Below are 25,784 nucleotides of genomic sequence, written 5' to 3'. Positions count from 1 at the left end.
ACGGGCTGCAGGAGAATCTCCTCTCCGGCATCTGGAGCACTTCCTCCCCCTCCTTCTTCACTGACCTTGGTGTCTGCAGAGTTGTTTCTCTCACATATTCTCACTCCTCTCTCTGATTGGTGTTCTGCAGCAGGTTTCTTTTTTCCTTCTTAAATATGTTATCACAGAGGAGCTACCACCGTCGCTGATTGGCTCAGCCTTGGCCAGCAGCGGGTCCGTCTTGGAGCGGCTGGCATTGGCTCTATCGGACATAGGGGAAGCTTCTAGCAGCTTCTCACAGAAGCCACCCCTGTAGCCCCCCCGCTACCAAAACCTTGCCATGCAAACCCAATGCAGTCGCATTTTCTTTCGCCTTGTCTTTCACCTTTTTGGTCAGCTTTTCTTTTGCCTTTTTGGCTGCCTTTTCGGCTGCCTTTTCTTTTGTTTTTTGGCCGCCTTTCCTTTCGTCTTGTCAGCCACCTTGTCAGCCATCTTCTCGACTGCCTTGTTGACCGACTTTTCTTTCGCCTTTCCTTTCACCTTTCTGGATGCTTTTTTGGCTGCCTTTTCTTTTGCCTTTTTGGCCCCATTTTCTTTTGCTCTTTTGGTCACCTTTTCTTTTGCTTTGTCTTTTGTCTTGTCTTTCTCAATTTCTTTTGCCTTTTTGGCCACATTTTCTTTCTTCTTTTTGACCACTTTTTTGTCCACCTGTTCTTTCGACTTTTTGGCCATTTTTTTGGCCACCTTTTAGACTGCCTTTTCTTTTGCCTTTTCTTCTGCCTTTTCTTTCGCATTTTCTTCCATGTTTTCTTTCATTTTTTCTGTTGCCTTTTCTTTCACTTTGTCTTTCATCTTGTCTTTCTCAATTTCTTTTGCCTTTTTGGCCACATTTTCTTTTTGAACACCTTTTCTTTCACTTTTGTGGCTGCCTCTTTGTTCGCCTATCTTTTGGTTTTTTGGCCATCTTTGCTTTCACCTTTTCTTTTGCCTTTTCTTTCACCTTGTTGGCCACCTTTTCTTTCATCTTTTCTTTTGTGTTTTCTTTCGCCTTTTCTTTTTCCTTTTCTTTCCCCTTTTTGGCCCCATTTTCTTTTACCTTTTTGGCCGCCTGTTTAGCCGCCTTTTCTTTCACCTTTTTTTGCTGCCTTTCCTTTCACTCTTTTGGCCGCCTTTTCTTTCACCTTTTCTTTCGCTTTTTCGTTCACCTTGTCTTTTGCCTTTCCTTTTGCCTTTCCTTTTGCTGTTTCTGTTGCCTTGTCTTTCACCTTTTCTTTCGCCTTTTCTTTCACCTTTTAGACTGCCTTTTCTTTCGCATTTTCTGCCTCCTTGTCCTGGTTTCGGCTGGGATAGAGTTAATTTACTTCCTAGTAGCTGGTATAGTGCTGTATTTTGGATTTGGCATGAGAATAATGTGATAACACACTGATGTTTTAGTTGTTGCTAAGCAGTGTTTATACTAAGTCAAGGACTTTTCAGCTTCCCATACTCTGCAAGCGACGAGGTGCAGAAGAAGCTGGGAGGGAGCATAGCCAGGACAGCTGACCCAAACTGACCAAAGGGATATTCCATACCATGTGACATCATGCTCAGTATATAAGCTGAGGGGAGTTGGCCAGGGGGCAGTGATCTCTGCTCGGGAACTGGCTGGGCATCGGTCGGCAGGTGGTGAGCGGTTGCATCATTTGTTTTTCCTGGGCTTTGTTCCTCTCTCTCTCTTTTTGTTGTTTTCCTTTTCATTACAATTTATTATTATTATTTTCATTATTATTATTATTATTTTATTTTATTTCAAGTATTAAACTGTTCTTATCTCAACCTACGAGTTTTCTTTTGCTCTTCTGATTCTCTCCTCCATCCCACCGGGGAGGGGGAGCGAGCAGCTGTGTGGTGCTTGATTGCCGACTGGGGTTAAACCACAACACTCCTTTTCGATCAGTTTTTTTGGTCACCTTTCTTTCACCTTTTTGGCTGCCTTATCTGTCTTCTTTTTGGTTGCTTTTTGTTTCACCTTTTTGGCTGCCTTTTCCTTCTGCCTTTTTGGCCACCTTTTCTTTCGTCTTTTCTTTTCTGTTTTCTTTCACCTTTTCTTTTGCCTTTTCTTTCGCCTTTTTGGCCCCATTTTCTGATGGGATGTTATGGGAGACTGTTTCAAAAGCCTTACTTTACTGTTGTTTTCCTTTTCCAGGTACTGGTGAAAGACCTAACAGAAGTCTGAGCAACCTGATCTAGTTGAAGATGTCCCTGCCCACGGCAGGGGGGTTAGACTAGATGACCTTTAGAGGCCCCTTGCAACCCAAACTATTCTATGATTTTATGTGCTCTAAGATGACTATTTTGTACTTACGATCCTGCTGAAGATAAGCTTTCACAGTCTGTCCACTTCCCTGATCATCAGCATATAAAGGGTACACAGTTATCAAGTAACACTTGAACGGCTTTATATCACCTAATAAAAGGAATTTAAAATGTGAATATTCGTTAGGTTTTCAGAGTGTTCTACAGAATATTTTTAGACTTATAAGCTAAATACCTTTTAAGTACGTTCCTTGAACATTCCCTGGTTCGTTCTGCCATTCTATGATGCAGTCTGAGCTGTTGGACAGCAGACACCATTCGATCACATATTTAAGAACATAACTGTTAGGAGCAGTCCACCCTACCCACAACTTGCCATCTTTAGGTAGTGTTCTAATATTCTTCACAGGAGCTGTAATGAAATAAAATAGAAAAAGTAATAAATTTTGACAGTTCTTCCACTAGATATTCATAATAATAACTATTTTGTCAAGTGTGGATTCTTTTGGTTATTGTAATGGTGACGATTTGACAGAACCTAGGTAAACGTAAAAGCCATTTTCTGAAATTTGGAAGCTTACATCTGAATCTTTGTATCAGAGATCCAAATTAAGCAGTATTAGGTGATTTAAAAACTGGAAATGAGACTCAGCTTCTCTGTTCTCAAACACAGTAAGTTGTCTTATTGCACAGTAAAGAGATACTATGTTTCTTCCAATAGAAAGGGTCTATTTCAGAGGGAAATCAAACCTTGAGACACTTCTAAATTCCCATTCTAATCCTGAACACACTCATGTACCTTACCAAGTACTTTTGGCTGCAGTGCTACACTGTTTGAAACATACCCTTAATTAGCTCATCTAATAGTTTTAGAACCTGTGGCTCTCCCTTGGTGTTTATGCTAAAAGCAGCAGATCTGGTAGCAGAACACTGGTAGTGTTTGGGTTGTCTAAGAGGAGGCTAGAAATAAGGAGGAACCCTCCTGTAGTTACTACTACTGCACAATGAAAGGAACACGAACAGTAGGGAAACAGTGGAAGCAGAGGACAAGGCAACCAGGCAAGATACTGTAAGTGTGGAAGGGTGAGACTGAGACGAGAAGAAAGGGGGGGTGAGGATCAGAAAACAGAAGGAATAAGAACAACAGCAAAATTGTATATATGTGAAGTAAAGGATGTTTGCTTCCCCGACCCTTTGTTTTTTTTTTTCTTTTTTTAAAAGAAAACAGAAGTGCCTGCTATGCTAAGAAAAAACCAACAGGGAATATAGTGCGTAGTAGCTCTAAGGATCAAAAAGAACAGCAAAATAGCACGCATAGCTTCAAATGAACCTGTGAGTACATAAATCTGCACATTCCCCAATATACAAGTGGTAGCATAATTACAAGGAGTAAGAGTGGAGATACATTCAGCAGTACTGCAATTACACATCAATGTAAAAGGTACAATTTTACAATACTGAAGATTTCTCATAACAAAAGCCACACAGATTGTCGTGGTTTAATCTCAGTCAGCAATTAAGCACCATGCAGCCGCTCGCTCACTCCCCCCAACCCCCAGTGGGATGGGGGAGAGAATTGGAAGAGCACAAGTTAGAAAGACTCGTGGGTTGAGATAAAAACAGTTTAATAATTGAAATAAAATGATAATAATAATATGATAATAATAATAATAATACACAAAACAAGTGATGCACAGCACAATTGCTCACCACCCGCTGACCGATGCCCAGCCAGTCCCCGAGCAGCGGCCCCCCCCGGCCAGCTTTCCCCAGTTTATGTACTGAGCATGACGTCACATGGTATGGAATGTCCCTTTGGCCAGTTTGGCTGTGCCCCCTCCCAGCTTCTTGTGCACCTCCAGCCTCCTCAGTCAGTAGAGCATGGGAAGCTGAAGAGTCCTTGACTAGTGTAAGCATTACCTAGCAACAACTAAAACACCGGTGTGTTATCAACTTTGTTCTCATCCTAAATCCAAAACACTGTACCAGCTACTAGAAAGGAAATTAACTCTATCCCTGCCGAAACCAGGACAATATCCACCCCTTATTCTATACCATTTGCATCATGCTCAAGTCTCACATTTTCCAGTACATTTTCATTAATCACCACCCCCTTTTATATATATATATACACACATACACAGATATCATTCCCTTCATCTGTGGGCCATCCCTCTAAAATGTTCGGTGAGTTCATTTAGTCCATGACTTCAGGCTCCATCTGTCATAATAATCTTTCAGGGCAGGAAAAATGGAGATGGTATGTGGTGTTGGATTGTTTCAGGTTGAAGTCAGTTCTGGTACCATCATCACTGTGCTTTGCTTGGTTTCACTGAAGTTATTCTTCATTAATCTGGGTGATTCTTATTATAATAACATTAGTATGGCATATAATATTATTAGTATTATTAGTATATCTGTGTATTATTAGTATAACTATTATAACTATAATTAGTACTTAACATCACATAATTCAGATCATTGGCTATTCTCACCCAAAATCAAATCCCCTTGAGGCACACATCGGACTTCCCCATCCTTCCGCATTATCCACCAAGTGCACCCAGGTCCTTGAGCAAAAGCAATCCCACGGATGGGTCTGCCTCTGCCCGAGGCAGGAATAACCCAGACTGTCTTCCCCAGCATATTTTTTATGTGCACTACAGGAACTTTATTCCCATCTACAGTACGTAAAAGTTCTGACTGGGCAGGGCCTGCTCGATTGGCAGATCCCCGAGTGTTGACTAACCAGGTGGCCTTTGCTAAATGCGTATCCCAATGTTTAAACGTCCCACCACCCATTGCTCTCAGCGTAGTCTTTAACAGTCCATTGTATCGTTCAATTTTCCCAGAAGCTGGTGCATGATAGGGGATGTGATACACCCACTCAATGCCGTGCTCTTTGGCCCAGGTGTCTATGAGGTTGTTTCGGAAATGAGTCCCATTGTCTGACTCAATTCTTTCTGGGGTGCCATGTCGCCATAGGACTTGCTTTTCAAGGCCCAGGATAGTGTTCCGGGCAGTGGCATGGGGCACGGGATATGTTTCCAGCCATCCGGTGGTTGCCTCCACCATTGTAAGCACGCGGCGCTTGCCTTGGCGGGTTTGTGGGAGTGTGATATAATCGATCTGCCAGGCCTCCCCATATTTATATTTCAACCATCGTCCTCCATACCAAAAAGGCTTTAACCACTTGGCTTGCTTGATTGCAGCACATGTTTCGCATTCATGGATAACCTGGGCTATAGTGTCCATGGTCAAGTCCACCCCTCGATCACGAGCCCATCTGTATGTTGCATCTCTTCCTTGGTGACCTGAGGTGTCATGGGCCCACCGAGCTAGAAATAATTCACCCTTATGTTGCCAGTCCAGATCCACCTGAGCCACTTCAATCTTAGCAGCTTGATCCACCTGCTGGTTGTTTTGATGTTCTTCAGTGGCCCGACTCTTGGGTACGTGAGCATCTACGTGACGGACTTTTACAACCAGGTTCTCCACCCGGGCAGCAATATCTTGCCACAATGCGGCAGCCCAGATGGGTTTGCCTCTGCGCTGCCAGTTGCTCTGCTTCCATTGCTGCAACCACCCCCACAGGGCATTTGCCACCATCCATGAGTCAGTATAGAGATAGAGCACTGGCCACTTCTCTTGGTCAGCAATGGCTAAAGCCAGCTGGATGGCCTTTACTTCTGCAAATTGGCTCGATTCACCTTCTCCTTCAGCCGTTTCTACAACTTGTCGCATAGGACTCCATACAGCAGCTTTCCACCTCCGACGTTTTCCCACAAGACGACAGGACCCATCAGTGAACAGGGCATATTGCTTCTCATTTTCTGGTAGTTCATTATACATTGGGGCCTCTTCAGCACGCGTTACCTCCTCCTCTGGCAATATTCCAAAATCTTTGCCCTCTGGCCAATCCATGATCACTTCCAGAATTCCTGGGCGACTGGGGTTTCCTATTCGAGCCCGTTGTGTGATTAGTGCGACCCACTTACTCCATGAAGCATCAGTTGCATGATGTGTACAGGAGACCCTCCCTCTGAACATCCAGCCCAGCACTGGCAGTCGGGGTGCCAGGAGGAGCTGTGCTTCAGTGCCGATCACTTCTGAAGCAGCTCGAACCCCTTCATATGCTGCTAATATCTCTTTTTCAGTTGGAGTATAGCGGGCCTCGGATCCTCTGTATCCCCGACTCCAAAACCCTAGGGGTCGACCTCGAGTCTCCCCTGGTGCTTTCTGCCAGAGGCTCCAGGTAGGGCCATTCTCCCCGGCTGCGGTATAGAGCACATTTTTTACAGCTTGCCCTGCCCGGACTGGCCCCAGGGCTACTGCATGAACTATCTCCCGTTTAATTTGTTCAAAAGCTTGTCGTTGCTCAGGACCCCATCTGAAATCGTTCTTCTTCCGGGTCACTTGATAGAGAGGGTTTACAATCAGACTGTAATTTGGAATGTGCATTCTCCAAAAACCCACCACGCCTAAGAAAGCTTGTGTTTCTTTTTTGCTAGTTGGTGGAGACATGGCTGTTATTTTGTTGATCACATCTATTGGGATCTGACGACGTCCATCTTGCCATTTTATTCCTAAAAACTGGATCTCCTGTGCAGGTCCCTTGACCTTACTTTGTTTTATGGCAAAACCGGCCTTCAGCAGGATTTGGACTATTTCCTTCCCTTTTTCAAAAACTTCTTCTGCTGTGTTGCCCCACACGATGATATCATCAATGTATTGCAGGTGTTCTGGAGCTCCACCCTGTTCTAATGCAGTCTGGATCAGTCCATGGCAAATGGTGGGGCTGTGTTTCCACCCCTGGGGCAGTCGGTTCCAGGTGTACTGAACGCCCCTCCAAGTGAAAGCAAACTGTGGCCTGCACTCTGCTGCCAAAGGGATTGAGAAAAATGCATTAGCAATATCAATTGTGGCATACCACTTGGCTGCCTTTGATTCCAATTCATATTGAAGTTCTAGCATGTCTGGCACAGCAGCACTCAGCGGTGGCGTGACTTCATTTAGGCCACGATAGTCTACTGTTAGTCTCCACTCTCCATTAGACTTCTGCACTGGCCATATGGGACTGTTAAAGGGTGAGTGGGTCTTGCTGATCACTCCTTGGCTCTCCAGTCGACGAATCAGCTCATGAATGGGAATCAGGGAGTCTCGGTTGGTGCAATATTGCCGCCGGTGCACTGTGGTGGTAGCGATTGGCACCTGTTGGTCTTCGACCTTCAGCAACCCCACAACAGAAGGGTCCTCCGAGAGACCAGGCAAGGTGGACAGCTGTTTAATCTCCTCCGTCTCCAAGGCAGCTATACCAAAAGCCCACCTGTACCCTTTTGGGTCCTTGAAATACCCTCTCCTGAGGTAGTCTATGCCAAGGATGCACGGAGCATCTGGGCCAGTCACAATGGGGTGCTTCTGCCACCCATTCCCAGTTAGACTCACTTCGGCTTCCAATACAGATAGCTGTTGGGATCCCCCCGTCACCCCAGAAATATAGATGGGTTCTGTTCCTATATATCTTGATGGCATTAGGGTACACTGTGCACCGGTGTCTACCAGAGCCTTATACTTCTGTGGGTCTGATGTGCCAGGCCACCGAATCCACACAGTCCAGTAAACCCGGTTGTCCCTTTCCTCCCCCTGGCTGGAGGCAGGGCCCCTCTAATCCTCATCACAGTACTCATTTCTCATTTCTTGTACGTATGAGTCAGAAGTTTCTTCATTAAGATCAAGAGTAAGATCGGCCCTTCTACTCTGTCTGGGGAACTGCCCGCTGGAAACTGGAGCAGCAATTTTCCTGGAAGAACCTCTTTCTGTGATTGTTTTCCCTTGTAATTCACGTACCCGTGCCCCTAGGGCTGCAGTAGGTTTCCCATCCCACTTCCTCATGTCCTCTCCGTGGTCACGCAGGTAAAACCATAGGGTGCCCCGTGGTGTGTACCCTTTATATTCTCTCTCTTGAGCAAAAGAACGCTTACTTCTAATGGCTGAGATACTGGTCCGTACAGGTGAGGAGTAGGACCTATCCTCTCTGAGTTGCTGGATCTCCCGGGACAGTTTCTCCACAGCCGAGACGATGGAGGAAGAAAGACTTTCCTCGTATTGCCGGAGTTGACTAGCCAATTCATCCACTGTTTGTTCCTCTCCATCTTTCCAGGTTATCACTGCCAATGAATTGGCGTATGACGATGGTGCGCTCCTTATAAACTTCCGCCACATGGGTCGTGTGCACTTGACTTCGTCTGGATCTTTGGATAGTTGTTCATTGTTCAGGTCATCATAAATCACCTCCAGCACAGCTAATTCTCTCAGAAACTGGATACCCTTCTCCATGGTGGCCCATTTGCTTGGGCGACATATGACATCTTCCTTAAAGGGATACCTTTCCTTCACGCTTGACAGGAGTCGCCTCCAAAGGCTGAGGATACGTGTCCCTTTTCCAATTGCTTTGTCAATGCCCCCTTCCCTAGAAAGGGATCCCAGCTGCTTGGCTTCCCTACCCTCTAATTCCAGGCTACTGGCCCCATTATCCCAGCATCGGAGCAGCCAGGTGACAATATGCTCACCTGGACGGCGGCTGAAATCTTTTCGTATATCTCGCAGCTCACTCAGGGATAGAGATCGGGTGGTCACTGTCTCGTTTATGAGTTCTTCCTCTTCCTCCTCCCCGATCAGCGGCCGGCTTTCCTCCTCCCGTTCTCGTGATGGTCCTTCTCTAGGGTCATCTGTCTCGTATACTTCTTCCTCCGGTTCCCTTTTAGAAGAAGCTTCTTCCTCCCTTACTAAACGAGCTGACTTCCGCTTCCAAGATTTCTTCTTGTGTACAGGGGCGACTGATACTGGCACAGGCTCGTTCTTTGGTTCAGCCACAGGGCGTGTTGCTGGGGTTGGAGTGGCCGCAGTGCAAGTGCATGTCACCGGAGTCTGAGTGGCCGCAGGGCCTGTTGCCGGGGTTGGAGTGGCCACAGTGCATGTCGCCGAGGTTGGAGTGGCCGCAGTGCATGTCGCCGGGGTTTGAGTGGCCGCAGTGCAAGTGCATGTCACCGGAGTCTGAGTGGCCGCAGGGCCTGTTGCCGGGGTTGGAGTGGCCGCAGTGCAAGTGCATGTCACCGGAGTCTGAGTGGCCGCAGGGCCTGTCGCTGGGGTTGGAGTGGCCGCAGTGCAAGTGCATGTCACCGGAGTCTGAGTGGCCGCAGGGTCTGTCGCCGGGGTTGGAGTGGCCGCAGTGCATGTCGCCAGGGTTGGAGTGGCCACAGGGCCTGTCGCCGGGGTCTGAGTGGCCGCAGAGCCTGTCGCTGGGGTTGGAGTGGCCGTAGTGCGTGTTGCCCGGGTTTGAGTGGCTGCACGGCCTGTTGCCCGGGTCTGAGTGGCCGCAGTGCGTGTCGTTTTACTGTCAGAGCCAGAGACCTTCTCTTCCCTTTGAGGGTACTGAATGGTGTTGAACAGGGCTCGGTAGGCATGGGCCAGGCCCCAGCACGTTGCAATGAGTTGCATCTCTCTAGAGTTGCCAGGGTGACAGCATACTTTTTCCAAATATTCTACTAACTTTTCAGGATTCTGCATTTGCTCAGGGGTGAAGTTCCAAAACACTGGGGGTGCCCATTGGCCTAGGTGCTTGCCCATCTTGTCCCACACACCCTGCCACTCATAATTATCTAGCCTTGGGGCAGATCTCTGGATGATATTCTTAAATTGCTTACCAACTTTAGACAAAACCGAAACAGTATTCCCAAGAAGTACCAATAGAAGTATCTTAACTGCCCAAGGATGCTCAAAATACTGAGAAGTTACTGTAATGAAGGAGGAAACATCATAGAAGAAGGTAGTGACACTGCCATTCTGTATTTCCTCCGTAAAAAAACTCTCAGAAAAGTCACTGTAATTGCTAGTTGTCTCCACGATATGGTATCCATGGTACAGTAACGGCTTCATTGCGAAGTTTACATACCACAGAAACGTCAAGGTCAATGTTCTAAAAACAAACCTCACAAGCGAGACATTACTATTCACTGCAGACCACAGCAAACTGCAAAACCCAACACCAATCTTCAACATGTACAGCAGGAAAAAGAGCGCGATGCAGATTATACAAATCAATATCGAGAACAGAGAAACCAACATTGTGACCCACAACTATTAACAGATATAAGTTCCTTAATACACTCCGGTTAATCTGTTATTATCTCAAACCCTTCGAGCCCCACGTTGGGCGCCAAAAAAGGACTGTCGTGGTTTAATCTCAGTCAGCAATTAAGCACCACGCAGCCGCTCGCTCACTCCCCCCACCCCCGGTGGGATGGGGGAGAGAATTGGAAGAGCACAAGTTAGAAAGACTCGTGGGTTGAGATAAAAACAGTTTAATAATTGAAATAAAATGATAATAATAATATGATAATAATAATAATAATACACAAAACAAGTGATGCACAGCACAATTGCTCACCACCCGCTGACCGATGCCCAGCCAGTCCCCGAGCAGCGGCCCCCCCCGGCCAGCTTTCCCCAGTTTATGTACTGAGCATGACGTCACATGGTATGGAATGTCCCTTTGGCCAGTTTGGCTGTGCCCCCTCCCAGCTTCTTGTGCACCTCCAGCCTCCTCAGTCAGTAGAGCATGGGAAGCTGAAAAGTCCTTGGCTAGTGTAAGCATTACCTAGCAACAACTAAAACACCGGTGTGTTATCAACTTTGTTCTCATCCTAAATCCAAAACACTGTACCAGCTACTAGAAAGGAAATTAACTCTATCCCTGCCGAAACCAGGACAATATCCACCCCTTATTCTATACCATTTGCATCATGCTCAAGTCTCACATTTTCCAGTACATTTTCATTAATCACCACCCCCTTTTATATATATATATACACACATACACAGATATCATTCCCTTCATCTGTGGGCCATCCCTCTAAAATGTTCGGTGAGTTCATTTAGTCCATGACTTCAGGCTCCATCTGTCATAATAATCTTTCAGGGCAGGAAAAATGGAGATGGTATGTGGTGTTGGATTGTTTCAGGTTGAAGTCAGTTCTGGTACCATCATCACTGTGCTTTGCTTGGTTTCACTGAAGTTATTCTTCATTAATCTGGGTGATTCTTATTATAATAACATTAGTATGGCATATAATATTATTAGTATTATTAGTATATCTGTGTATTATTAGTATAACTATTATAACTATAATTAGTACTTAACATCACATAATTCAGATCATTGGCTATTCTCACCCAAAATCAAATCCCCTTGAGGCACACATCGGACTTCCCCATCCTTCCGCATTATCCACCAAGTGCACCCAGGTCCTTGAGCAAAAGCAATCCCACGGATGGGTCTGCCTCTGCCCGAGGCAGGAATAACCCAGACTGTCTTCCCCAGCATATTTTTTATGTGCACTACAGGAACTTTATTCCCATCTACAGTACGTAAAAGTTCTGACTGGGCAGGGCCTGCTCGATTGGCAGATCCCCGAGTGTTGACTAACCAGGTGGCCTTTGCTAAATGCGTATCCCAATGTTTAAACGTCCCACCACCCATTGCTCTCAGCGTAGTCTTTAACAGTCCATTGTATCGTTCAATTTTCCCAGAAGCTGGTGCATGATAGGGGATGTGATACACCCACTCAATGCCGTGCTCTTTGGCCCAGGTGTCTATGAGGTTGTTTCGGAAATGAGTCCCGTTGTCTGACTCAATTCTTTCTGGGGTGCCATGTCGCCATAGGACTTGCTTCTCAAGGCCCAGGATAGTGTTCCGGGCAGTGGCATGGGGCACGGGATATGTTTCCAGCCATCCGGTGGTTGCCTCCACCATTGTAAGCACATGGCGCTTGCCTTGGCGGGTTTGTGGGAGTGTGATATAATCGATCTGCCAGGCCTCCCCATATTTATATTTCAACCATCGTCCTCCATACCAAAAAGGCTTTAACCACTTGGCTTGCTTGATTGCAGCACATGTTTCGCATTCATGGATAACCTGGGCTATAGTGTCCATGGTCAAGTCCACCCCTCGATCACGAGCCCATCTGTATGTTGCATCTCTTCCTTGGTGACCTGAGGTGTCATGGGCCCACCGAGCTAGAAATAATTCACCCTTATGTTGCCAGTCCAGATCCACCTGAGCCACTTCAATCTTAGCAGCTTGATCCACCTGCTGGTTGTTTTGATGTTCTTCAGTGGCCCGACTCTTGGGTACGTGAGCATCTACGTGACGGACTTTTACAACCAGGTTCTCCACCCGGGCAGCAATATCTTGCCACAATGCGGCAGCCCAGATGGGTTTGCCTCTGCGCTGCCAGTTGCTCTGCTTCCATTGCTGCAACCACCCCCACAGGGCATTTGCCACCATCCATGAGTCAGTATAGAGATAGAGCACTGGCCACTTCTCTTGGTCAGCAATGGCTAAAGCCAGCTGGATGGCCTTTACTTCTGCAAATTGGCTCGATTCACCTTCTCCTTCAGCCGTTTCTACAACTTGTCGCATAGGACTCCATACAGCAGCTTTCCACCTCCGACGTTTTCCCACAAGACGACAGGACCCATCAGTGAACAGGGCATATTGCTTCTCATTTTCTGGTAGTTCATTATACATTGGGGCCTCTTCAGCACGCGTTACCTCCTCCTCTGGCAATATTCCAAAATCTTTGCCCTCTGGCCAATCCATGATCACTTCCAGAATTCCTGGGCGACTGGGGTTTCCTATTCGAGCCCGTTGTGTGATTAGTGCGACCCACTTACTCCATGAAGCATCAGTTGCATGATGTGTACAGGGGACCCTCCCTCTGAACATCCAGCCCAGCACTGGCAGTCGGGGTGCCAGGAGGAGCTGTGCTTCAGTGCCGATCACTTCTGAAGCAGCTCGAACCCCTTCATATGCTGCTAATATCTCTTTTTCAGTTGGAGTATAGCGGGCCTCGGATCCTCTGTATCCCCGACTCCAAAACCCTAGGGGTCGACCTCGAGTCTCCCCTGGTGCTTTCTGCCAGAGGCTCCAGGTAGGGCCATTCTCCCCGGCTGCGGTATAGAGCACATTTTTTACAGCTTGCCCTGCCCGGACTGGCCCCAGGGCTACTGCATGAACTATCTCCCGTTTAATTTGTTCAAAAGCTTGTCGTTGCTCAGGACCCCATCTGAAATCGTTCTTCTTCCGGGTCACTTGATAGAGAGGGTTTACAATCAGACTGTAATTTGGAATGTGCATTCTCCAAAAACCCACCACGCCTAAGAAAGCTTGTGTTTCTTTTTTGCTAGTTGGTGGAGACATGGCTGTTATTTTGTTGATCACATCTATTGGGATCTGACGACGTCCATCTTGCCATTTTATTCCTAAAAACTGGATCTCCTGTGCAGGTCCCTTGACCTTACTTTGTTTTATGGCAAAACCGGCCTTCAGCAGGATTTGGACTATTTCCTTCCCTTTTTCAAAAACTTCTTCTGCTGTGTTGCCCCACACGATGATATCATCAATGTATTGCAGGTGTTCTGGAGCTCCACCCTGTTCTAATGCAGTCTGGATCAGTCCATGGCAAATGGTGGGGCTGTGTTTCCACCCCTGGGGCAGTCGGTTCCAGGTGTACTGAACGCCCCTCCAAGTGAAAGCAAATTGTGGCCTGCACTCTGCTGCCAAAGGGATTGAGAAAAATGCATTAGCAATATCAATTGTGGCATACCACTTGGCTGCCTTTGATTCCAATTCATATTGAAGTTCTAGCATGTCTGGCACAGCAGCACTCAGCGGTGGCGTGACTTCATTTAGGCCACGATAGTCTACTGTTAGTCTCCACTCTCCATTAGACTTCCGCACTGGCCATATGGGACTGTTAAAGGGTGAGTGGGTCTTGCTGATCACTCCTTGGCTCTCCAGTCGACGAATCAGCTCATGAATGGGAATCAGGGAGTCTCGGTTGGTGCAATATTGCCGCCGGTGCACTGTGGTGGTAGCGATTGGCACCTGTTGGTCTTCGACCTTCAGCAACCCCACAACAGAAGGGTCCTCCGAGAGACCAGGCAAGGTGGACAGCTGTTTAATTTCCTCCATCTCCAAGGCAGCTATACCAAAAGCCCACCTGTACCCTTTTGGGTCCTTGAAATACCCTCTCCTGAGGTAGTCTATGCCAAGGATGCACGGAGCATCTGGGCCAGTCACAATGGGGTGCTTCTGCCACCCATTCCCAGTTAGACTCACTTCGGCTTCCAATACAGATAGCTGTTGGGATCCCCCCGTCACCCCAGAAATATAGATGGGTTCTGTTCCTATATATCTTGATGGCATTAGGGTACACTGTGCACCGGTGTCTACCAGAGCCTTATACTTCTGTGGGTCTGATGTGCCAGGCCACCGAATCCACACAGTCCAGTAAACCCGGTTGTCCCTTTCCTCCCCCTGGCTGGAGGCAGGGCCCCTCTAATCCTCATCACAGTACTCATTTCTCATTTCTTGTACGTATGAGTCAGAAGTTTCTTCATTAAGATCAAGAGTAAGATCGGCCCTTCTACTCTGTCTGGGGAACTGCCCGCTGGAAACTGGAGCAGCAATTTTCCTGGAAGAACCTCTTTCTGTGATTGTTTTCCCTTGCAATTCGCATACCCGTGCCCCTAGGGCTGCAGTAGGTTTCCCATCCCACTTCCTCATGTCCTCTCCGTGGTCACGCAGGTAAAACCATAGGGTGCCCCGTGGTGTGTACCCTTTATATTCTCTCTCTTGAGCAAAAGAACGCTTACTTCTAATAGCCGAGATACTGGTCCGTACAGGTGAGGAGTAGGACCTATCCTCTCTGAGTTGCTGGATCTCCCGGGACAGTTTCTCCACAGCCGAGACGAGGGAGGAAGAAAGACTTTCCTCGTATTGCCGGAGTTGACTAGCCAATTCATCCACTGTTTGTTCCTCTCCATCTTTCCAGGTTATCACTGCCAATGAATTGGCGTATGACGATGGTGCGCTCCTTATAAACTTCCGCCACATGGGTCGTGTGCACTTGACTTCGTCTGGATCTTTGGATAGTTGTTCATTGTTCAGGTCATCATAAATCACCTCCAGCACAGCTAATTCTCTCAGAAACTGGATACCCTTCTCCATGGTGGCCCATTTGCTTGGGCGACATATGACATCTTCCTTAAAGGGATACCTTTCCTTCACGCTTGACAGGAGTCGCCTCCAAAGGCTGAGGATACGTGTCCCTTTTCCAATTGCTTTGTCAATGCCCCCTTCCCTAGAAAGGGATCCCAGCTGCTTGGCTTCCCTACCCTCTAATTCCAGGCTACTGGCCCCATTATCCCAGCATCGGAGCAGCCAGGTGACAATATGCTCACCTGGACGGCGGCTGAAATCTTTTCGTATATCTCGCAGCTCACTCAGGGATAGAGATCGGGTGGTCACTGTCTCGTTTATGAGTTCTTCCTCTTCCTCCTCCCCGATCAGCGGCCGGCTTTCCTCCTCCCGTTCTCGTGATGGTCCTTCTCTAGGGTCATCTGTCTCGTATACTTCTTCCTCCGGTTCCCTTTTAGAAGAAGCTTCTTCCTCCCTTACTAAACGAGCTGACTTCCGCTTCCAAGATTTCTTCTTGTGTACAGGGGCGACTGATACTGGCACAGGCTCGTTCTTTGGTTCAGCCACAGGGCGTGTTGCTGGGGTTGGAGTGGCCGCAGTGCAAGTGCATGTCACCGGAGTCTGAGTGGCCGCAGGGCCTGTTGCCGGGGTTGGAGTGGCCACAGTGCATGTCGCCGAGGTTGGAGTGGCCGCAGTGCATGTCGCCGGGGTTTGAGTGGCCGCAGTGCAAGTGCATGTCACCGGAGTCTGAGTGGCCGCAGGGCCTGTTGCCGGGGTTGGAGTGGCCGCAGTGCAAGTGCATGTCACCGGAGTCTGAGTGGCCGCAGGGCCTGTCGCTGGGGTTGGAGTGGCCGCAGTGCAAGTGCATGTCACCGGAGTCTGAGTGGCCGCAGGGTCTGTCGCCGGGGTTGGAGTGGCCGCAGTGCATGTCGCCAGGGTTGGAGTGGCCACAGGGCCTGTCGCCGGGGTCTGAGTGGCCGCAGAGCCTGTCGCTGGGGTTGGAGTGGCCGTAGTGCGTGTTGCCCGGGTTTGAGTGGCTGCACGGCCTGTTGCCCGGGTCTGAGTGGCCGCAGTGCGTGTCGTTTTACTGTCAGAGCCAGAGACCTTCTCTTCCCTTTGAGGGTACTGAATGGTGTTGAACAGGGCTCGGTAGGCATGGGCCAGGCCCCAGCACGTTGCAATGAGTTGCATCTCTCTAGAGTTGCCAGGGTGACAGCATACTTTTTCCAAATATTCTACTAACTTTTCAGGATTCTGCATTTGCTCAGGGGTGAAGTTCCAAAACACTGGGGGTGCCCATTGGCCTAGGTACTTGCCCATCTTGTCCCACACACCCTGCCACTCATAATTATCTAGCCTTGGGGCAGATCTCTGGATGATATTCTTAAATTGCTTACCAACTTTAGACAAAACCGAAACAGTATTCCCAAGAAGTATTAATAGAAGTATCTTAACTGCCCAAGGATGCTCAAAATACTGAAAAATTACTGTAATGAAGGAGGAAACATCATAGAAGAAGGTAGTGACACTGCCATTCTGTATTTCCTCCGTAAAAAAACTCTCAGAAAAGTTACTGCAATTGCTAGTTGTCTCCACGATATGGTATCCATGGTACAGTAACGGCTTCATTGCGAAGTTTACATACCACAGAAACGTCAAGGTCAATGTTCTAAAAACAAACCTCACAAGCGAGACATTACTATTCACTGCAGACCACAGCAAACTGCAAAACCCAACACCAATCTTTAACATGTACAGCAGGAAAAAGAGCGCGATGCAGATTATACAAATCAATATCGAGAACAGAGAAACCAACATTGTGACCCACAACTATTAACAGATATAAGTTCCTTAATACACTCCGGTTAATCTGTTATTATCTCAAACCCTTCGTGCCCCACGTTGGGTGCCAAAAAAGGACTGTCGTGGTTTAATCTCAGTCAGCAATTAAGCACCACGCAGCCGCTCGCTCACTCCCCCCACCCCCGGTGGGATGGGGGAGAGAATTGGAAGAGCACAAGTTAGAAAGACTCGTGGGTTGAGATAAAAACAGTTTAATAATTGAAATAAAATGATAATAATAATATGATAATAATAATAATAATACACAAAACAAGTGATGCACAGCACAATTGCTCACCACCCGCTGACCGATGCCCAGCCAGTCCCCGAGCAGCGGCCCCCCCCGGCCAGCTTTCCCCAGTTTATGTACTGAGCATGACGTCACATGGTATGGAATGTCCCTTTGGCCAGTTTGGCTGTGCCCCCTCCCAGCTTCTTGTGCACCTCCAGCCTCCTCAGTCAGTAGAGCATGGGAAGCTGAAAAGTCCTTGGCTAGTGTAAGCATTACCTAGCAACAACTAAAACACCGGTGTGTTATCAACTTTGTTCTCATCCTAAATCCAAAACACTGTACCAGCTACTAGAAAGGAAATTAACTCTATCCCTGCCGAAACCAGGACAATATCCACCCCTTATTCTATACCATTTGCATCATGCTCAAGTCTCACATTTTCCAGTACATTTTCATTAATCACCACCCCCTTTTATATATATATATACACACATACACAGATATCATTCCCTTCATCTGTGGGCCATCCCTCTAAAATGTTCGGTGAGTTCATTTAGTCCATGACTTCAGGCTCCATCTGTCATAATAATCTTTCAGGGCAGGAAAAATGGAGATGGTATGTGGTGTTGGATTGTTTCAGGTTGAAGTCAGTTCTGGTACCATCATCACTGTGCTTTGCTTGGTTTCACTGAAGTTATTCTTCATTAATCTGGGTGATTCTTATTATAATAACATTAGTATGGCATATAATATTATTAGTATTATTAGTATATCTGTGTATTATTAGTATAACTATTATAACTATAATTAGTACTTAACATCACATAATTCAGATCATTGGCTATTCTCACCCAAAATCAAATCCCCTTGAGGCACACATCGGACTTCCCCATCCTTCCGCATTATCCACCAAGTGCACCCAGGTCCTTGAGCAAAAGCAATCCCACGGATGGGTCTGCCTCTGCCCGAGGCAGGAATAACCCAGACTGTCTTCCCCAGCATATTTTTTATGTGCACTACAGGAACTTTATTCCCATCTACAGTACGTAAAAGTTCTGACTGGGCAGGGCCTGCTCGATTGGCAGATCCCCGAGTGTTGACTAACCAGGTGGCCTTTGCTAAATGCGTATCCCAATGTTTAAACGTCCCACCACCCATTGCTCTCAGCGTAGTCTTTAACAGTCCATTGTATCGTTCAATTTTCCCAGAAGCTGGTGCATGATAGGGGATGTGATACACCCACTCAATGCCGTGCTCTTTGGCCCAGGTGTCTATGAGGTTGTTTCGGAAATGAGTCCCGTTGTCTGACTCAATTCTTTCTGGGGTGCCATGTCGCCATAGGACTTGCTTCTCAAGGCCCAGGATAGTGTTCCGGGCAGTGGCATGGGGCACGGGATATGTTTCCAGCCATCCGGTGGTTGCCTCCACCATTGTAAGCACATGGCGCTTGCCTTGGCGGGTTTGTGGGAGTGTGATATAATCGATCTGCCAGGCCTCCCCATATTTATATTTCAACCATCGTCCTCCATACCAAAAAGGCTTTAACCACTTGGCTTGCTTGATTGCAGCACATGTTTCGCATTCATGGATAACCTGGGCTATAGTGTCCATGGTCAAGTCCACCCCTCGATCACGAGCCCATCTGTATGTTGCATCTCTTCCTTGGTGACCTGAGGTGTCATGGGCCCACCGAGCTAGAAATAATTCACCCTTATGTTGCCAGTCCAGATCCACCTGAGCCACTTCAATCTTAGCAGCTTGATCCACCTGCTGGTTGTTTTGATGTTCTTCAGTGGCCCGACTCTTGGGTACGTGAGCATCTACGTGACGGACTTTTACAACCAGGTTCTCCACCCGGGCAGCAATATCTTGCCACAATGCGGCAGCCCAGATGGGTTTGCCTCTGCGCTGCCAGTTGCTCTGCTTCCATTGCTGCAACCACCCCCACAGGGCATTTGCCACCATCCATGAGTCAGTATAGAGATAGAGCACTGGCCACTTCTCTTGGTCAGCAATGGCTAAAGCCAGCTGGATGGCCTTTACTTCTGCAAATTGGCTCGATTCACCTTCTCCTTCAGCCGTTTCTACAACTTGTCGCATAGGACTCCATACAGCAGCTTTCCACCTCCGACGTTTTCCCACAAGACGACAGGACCCATCAGTGAACAGGGCATATTGCTTCTCATTTTCTGGTAGTTCATTATACATTGGGGCCTCTTCAGCACGCGTTACCTCCTCCTCTGGCAATATTCCAAAATCTTTGCCCTCTGGCCAATCCATGATCACTTCCAGAATTCCTGGGCGACTGGGGTTTCCTATTCGAGCCCGTTGTGTGATTAGTGCGACCCACTTACTCCATGAAGCATCAGTTGCATGATGTGTACAGGGGACCCTCCCTCTGAACATCCAGCCCAGCACTGGCAGTCGGGGTGCCAGGAGGAGCTGTGCTTCAGTGCCGATCACTTCTGAAGCAGCTCGAACCCCTTCATATGCTGCTAATATCTCTTTTTCAGTTGGAGTATAGCGGGCCTCGGATCCTCTGTATCCCCGACTCCAAAACCCTAGGGGTCGACCTCGAGTCTCCCCTGGTGCTTTCTGCCAGAGGCTCCAGGTAGGGCCATTCTCCCCGGCTGCGGTATAGAGCACATTTTTTACAGCTTGCCCTGCCCGGACTGGCCCCAGGGCTACTGCATGAACTATCTCCCGTTTAATTTGTTCAAAAGCTTGTCGTTGCTCAGGACCCCATCTGAAATCGTTCTTCTTCCGGGTCACTTGATAGAGAGGGTTTACAATCAGACTGTAATTTGGAATGTGCATTCTCCAAAAACCCACCACGCCTAAGAAAGCTTGTGTTTCTTTTTTGCTAGTTGGTGGAGACATGGCTGTTATTTTGTTGATCACATCTATTGGGATCTGACGACGTCCATCTTGCCATTTTATTCCTAAAAACTGGATCTCCTGTGCAGGTCCCTTGACCTTACTTTGTTTTATGGCAAAACCGGCCTTCAGCAGGATTTGGACTATTTCCTTCCCTTTTTCAAAAACTTCTTCTGCTGTGTTGCCCCACACGATGATATCATCAATGTATTGCAGGTGTTCTGGAGCTCCACCCTGTTCTAATGCAGTCTGGATCAGTCCATGGCAAATGGTGGGGCTGTGTTTCCACCCCTGGGGCAGTCGGTTCCAGGTGTACTGAACGCCCCTCCAAGTGAAAGCAAATTGTGGCCTGCACTCTGCTGCCAAAGGGATTGAGAAAAATGCATTAGCAATATCAATTGTGGCATACCACTTGGCTGCCTTTGATTCCAATTCATATTGAAGTTCTAGCATGTCTGGCACAGCAGCACTCAGCGGTGGCGTGACTTCATTTAGGCCACGATAGTCTACTGTTAGTCTCCACTCTCCATTAGACTTCCGCACTGGCCATATGGGACTGTTAAAGGGTGAGTGGGTCTTGCTGATCACTCCTTGGCTCTCCAGTCGACGAATCAGCTCATGAATGGGAATCAGGGAGTCTCGGTTGGTGCAATATTGCCGCCGGTGCACTGTGGTGGTAGCGATTGGCACCTGTTGGTCTTCGACCTTCAGCAACCCCACAACAGAAGGGTCCTCCGAGAGACCAGGCAAGGTGGACAGCTGTTTAATTTCCTCCATCTCCAAGGCAGCTATACCAAAAGCCCACCTGTACCCTTTTGGGTCCTTGAAATACCCTCTCCTGAGGTAGTCTATGCCAAGGATGCACGGAGCATCTGGGCCAGTCACAATGGGGTGCTTCTGCCACCCATTCCCAGTTAGACTCACTTCGGCTTCCAATACAGATAGCTGTTGGGATCCCCCCGTCACCCCAGAAATATAGATGGGTTCTGTTCCTATATATCTTGATGGCATTAGGGTACACTGTGCACCGGTGTCTACCAGAGCCTTATACTTCTGTGGGTCTGATGTGCCAGGCCACCGAATCCACACAGTCCAGTAAACCCGGTTGTCCCTTTCCTCCCCCTGGCTGGAGGCAGGGCCCCTCTAATCCTCATCACAGTACTCATTTCTCATTTCTTGTACGTATGAGTCAGAAGTTTCTTCATTAAGATCAAGAGTAAGATCGGCCCTTCTACTCTGTCTGGGGAACTGCCCGCTGGAAACTGGAGCAGCAATTTTCCTGGAAGAACCTCTTTCTGTGATTGTTTTCCCTTGCAATTCGCATACCCGTGCCCCTAGGGCTGCAGTAGGTTTCCCATCCCACTTCCTCATGTCCTCTCCGTGGTCACGCAGGTAAAACCATAGGGTGCCCCGTGGTGTGTACCCTTTATATTCTCTCTCTTGAGCAAAAGAACGCTTACTTCTAATAGCCGAGATACTGGTCCGTACAGGTGAGGAGTAGGACCTATCCTCTCTGAGTTGCTGGATCTCCCGGGACAGTTTCTCCACAGCCGAGACGAGGGAGGAAGAAAGACTTTCCTCGTATTGCCGGAGTTGACTAGCCAATTCATCCACTGTTTGTTCCTCTCCATCTTTCCAGGTTATCACTGCCAATGAATTGGCGTATGACGATGGTGCGCTCCTTATAAACTTCCGCCACATGGGTCGTGTGCACTTGACTTCGTCTGGATCTTTGGATAGTTGTTCATTGTTCAGGTCATCATAAATCACCTCCAGCACAGCTAATTCTCTCAGAAACTGGATACCCTTCTCCATGGTGGCCCATTTGCTTGGGCGACATATGACATCTTCCTTAAAGGGATACCTTTCCTTCACGCTTGACAGGAGTCGCCTCCAAAGGCTGAGGATACGTGTCCCTTTTCCAATTGCTTTGTCAATGCCCCCTTCCCTAGAAAGGGATCCCAGCTGCTTGGCTTCCCTACCCTCTAATTCCAGGCTACTGGCCCCATTATCCCAGCATCGGAGCAGCCAGGTGACAATATGCTCACCTGGACGGCGGCTGAAATCTTTTCGTATATCTCGCAGCTCACTCAGGGATAGAGATCGGGTGGTCACTGTCTCGTTTATGAGTTCTTCCTCTTCCTCCTCCCCGATCAGCGGCCGGCTTTCCTCCTCCCGTTCTCGTGATGGTCCTTCTCTAGGGTCATCTGTCTCGTATACTTCTTCCTCCGGTTCCCTTTTAGAAGAAGCTTCTTCCTCCCTTACTAAACGAGCTGACTTCCGCTTCCAAGATTTCTTCTTGTGTACAGGGGCGACTGATACTGGCACAGGCTCGTTCTTTGGTTCAGCCACAGGGCGTGTTGCTGGGGTTGGAGTGGCCGCAGTGCAAGTGCATGTCACCGGAGTCTGAGTGGCCGCAGGGCCTGTTGCCGGGGTTGGAGTGGCCACAGTGCATGTCGCCGAGGTTGGAGTGGCCGCAGTGCATGTCGCCGGGGTTTGAGTGGCCGCAGTGCAAGTGCATGTCACCGGAGTCTGAGTGGCCGCAGGGCCTGTTGCCGGGGTTGGAGTGGCCGCAGTGCAAGTGCATGTCACCGGAGTCTGAGTGGCCGCAGGGCCTGTCGCTGGGGTTGGAGTGGCCGCAGTGCAAGTGCATGTCACCGGAGTCTGAGTGGCCGCAGGGTCTGTCGCCGGGGTTGGAGTGGCCGCAGTGCATGTCGCCAGGGTTGGAGTGGCCACAGGGCCTGTCGCCGGGGTCTGAGTGGCCGCAGAGCCTGTCGCTGGGGTTGGAGTGGCCGTAGTGCGTGTTGCCCGGGTTTGAGTGGCTGCACGGCCTGTTGCCCGGGTCTGAGTGGCCGCAGTGCGTGTCGTTTTACTGTCAGAGCCAGAGACCTTCTCTTCCCTTTGAGGGTACTGAATGGTGTTGAACAGGGCTCGGTAGGCATGGGCCAGGCCCCAGCACGTTGCAATGAGTTGCATCTCTCTAGAGTTGCCAGGGTGACAGCATACTTTTTCCAAATATTCTACTAACTTTTCAGGATTCTGCATTTGCTCAGGGGTGAAGTTCCAAAACACTGGGGGTGCCCATTGGCCTAGGTACTTGCCCATCTTGTCCCACACACCCTGCCACTCATAATTATCTAGCCTTGGGGCAGATCTCTGGATGATATTCTTAAATTGCTTACCAACTTTAGACAAAACCGAAACAGTATTCCCAAGAAGTATTAATAGAAGTATCTTAACTGCCCAAGGATGCTCAAAATACTGAAAAATTACTGTAATGAAGGAGGAAACATCATAGAAGAAGGTAGTGACACTGCCATTCTGTATTTCCTCCGTAAAAAAACTCTCAGAAAAGTTACTGCAATTGCTAGTTGTCTCCACGATATGGTATCCATGGTACAGTAACGGCTTCATTGCGAAGTTTACATACCACAGAAACGTCAAGGTCAATGTTCTAAAAACAAACCTCACAAGCGAGACATTACTATTCACTGCAGACCACAGCAAACTGCAAAACCCAACACCAATCTTTAACATGTACAGCAGGAAAAAGAGCGCGATGCAGATTATACAAATCAATATCGAGAACAGAGAAACCAACATTGTGACCCACAACTATTAACAGATATAAGTTCCTTAATACACTCCGGTTAATCTGTTATTATCTCAAACCCTTCGTGCCCCACGTTGGGTGCCAAAAAAGGACTGTCGTGGTTTAATCTCAGTCAGCAATTAAGCACCACGCAGCCGCTCGCTCACTCCCCCCACCCCCGGTGGGATGGGGGAGAGAATTGGAAGAGCACAAGTTAGAAAGACTCGTGGGTTGAGATAAAAACAGTTTAATAATTGAAATAAAATGATAATAATAATATGATAATAATAATAATAATACACAAAACAAGTGATGCACAGCACAATTGCTCACCACCCGCTGACCGATGCCCAGCCAGTCCCCGAGCAGCGGCCCCCCCCGGCCAGCTTTCCCCAGTTTATGTACTGAGCATGACGTCACATGGTATGGAATGTCCCTTTGGCCAGTTTGGCTGTGCCCCCTCCCAGCTTCTTGTGCACCTCCAGCCTCCTCAGTCAGTAGAGCATGGGAAGCTGAAAAGTCCTTGGCTAGTGTAAGCATTACCTAGCAACAACTAAAACACCGGTGTGTTATCAACTTTGTTCTCATCCTAAATCCAAAACACTGTACCAGCTACTAGAAAGGAAATTAACTCTATCCCTGCCGAAACCAGGACACAGATGCATTTGAAAGAGACATTACTAGGATACTAACCTTTTAAATTACTTGTTGGGATAAGTAAAATCGACGGAGGGGATGCCCCAACTCTGTTATGGGCAATCACAGTCATTTCATAAGTTCCATTTGGCAGCTTTAGTGTAAGATTGGTGGTATTAACATTGTATTTCTCTGATGGACTGGTGAGAGATGATTTAGCTCTGACGGTCACTTCATACTGCAAGATTACTCCATTGGCTTCAAATGACTCCAATGCCTGTTAGAAACACATCTTTGATTAGACTGATACTGAACAAATGCAACTTAACCTTTATTGTCTTTGAGGCATAATTTCATGCAGAGAGCGAGAGCAAGACAAGTTAAATATGCAGTTATTTGACCTATGTAAGGAAAGCACACACAACTTCAGAGTTCATTTATTTAAAGCAGTAACTTCCAGAACTGTTTCTGGTTTAAATCCTCTTTCTCTTGGCTTACAATCCTATCTAGTAGTCTAATAAAAGCTCTTCTATCAAGATTGCAGAACACGCGTGGATGAAACCTGTGTTTTGTGTGACTTTACAACACAATGACATAAAAGGAATCTCATGTCATAACCTGGGTTGAGCCCGAATGCACAACAGCCTAGAAAAATACTTGTTTCTGTATTATCTGTAACAGTATTAGTTTTCAGGTAACTTACAGAAAATTGTTGAAAAAGGTAAGCTGTAAAGTAGCACCAGTTTTCTAAATCTAAGCTAATTAATAATATCAGAAGTGGCATGTGGCACATGAATTACATCAGAAAGTGATGCCATATCAATATACGTGTAGCTTCACCCAAGCCATCTAGTAATAGGAAAAAAAATTAATAATAAAAAGACAGCTAGATCAAATGTGACACAAAGTTCACAGACCAGAAGAAAGCAGGAGATGTGGACTGATCATAATTGCATTCACTTTCTCAGCTTTGGACTAATCAGCCAACTAGACACAGCAACCTACTGCATGCAAACACACAGTGCTGTATTTAATAAGTTTGGCCTCTGGAATGTCTCTAGGCTTAATGGATTTTGCAGCTGGAGTATCCCTATCCAGTCAGTGTTACAAAAGTTTTAGGATACAGCAGAAGGCATAACGTGAATGTTTACTTTGTTCAAGTAAAAGTTTCCAATTCCACAGACTGCTTAAGGATAGCAGGTCAGGAATCTGAAAGTGGATTTTGTGTACTCTGGATCACAGACGTGTCTCAGTTAACTGATGGCCTTTACATCTGTACTTTTAGTATT

General features: G+C 47.6%; 1 protein-coding gene across 3 annotated transcripts in view; it reads right to left on the bottom strand.

Annotated features, from left to right (window-relative positions):
• LOC143172055 (interleukin-6 receptor subunit beta-like) overlaps positions 1-25,784 on the bottom strand; it is an 80,741-nt gene that overhangs the window by 16,866 nt on the left and 38,091 nt on the right. For 2 of the 3 annotated variants that reach the window (XM_076361285.1, XM_076361286.1), the window contains exons 9-11: positions 24,553-24,772; positions 2,510-2,686; positions 2,324-2,425 (exon numbers count right to left, since the gene is read on the bottom strand). In XM_076361285.1, coding sequence (XP_076217400.1) covers positions 2,324-2,425; positions 2,510-2,686; positions 24,553-24,772 — 499 coding nt within the window. The remainder of the gene's footprint in view (positions 1-2,323; positions 2,426-2,509; positions 2,687-24,552; positions 24,773-25,784) is intronic. The other variant, XM_076361287.1, reaches the window with a different exon arrangement.

The sequence above is a fragment of the Aptenodytes patagonicus genome, chromosome W (assembly GCF_965638725.1).
Source record: "Aptenodytes patagonicus chromosome W, bAptPat1.pri.cur, whole genome shotgun sequence".
Classification (NCBI taxonomy): Eukaryota; Metazoa; Chordata; class Aves; order Sphenisciformes; family Spheniscidae; genus Aptenodytes; species Aptenodytes patagonicus.
Note: the sequence above shows the minus strand (reverse complement) of the source record. Positions and strands in the feature narration are given on the sequence as shown.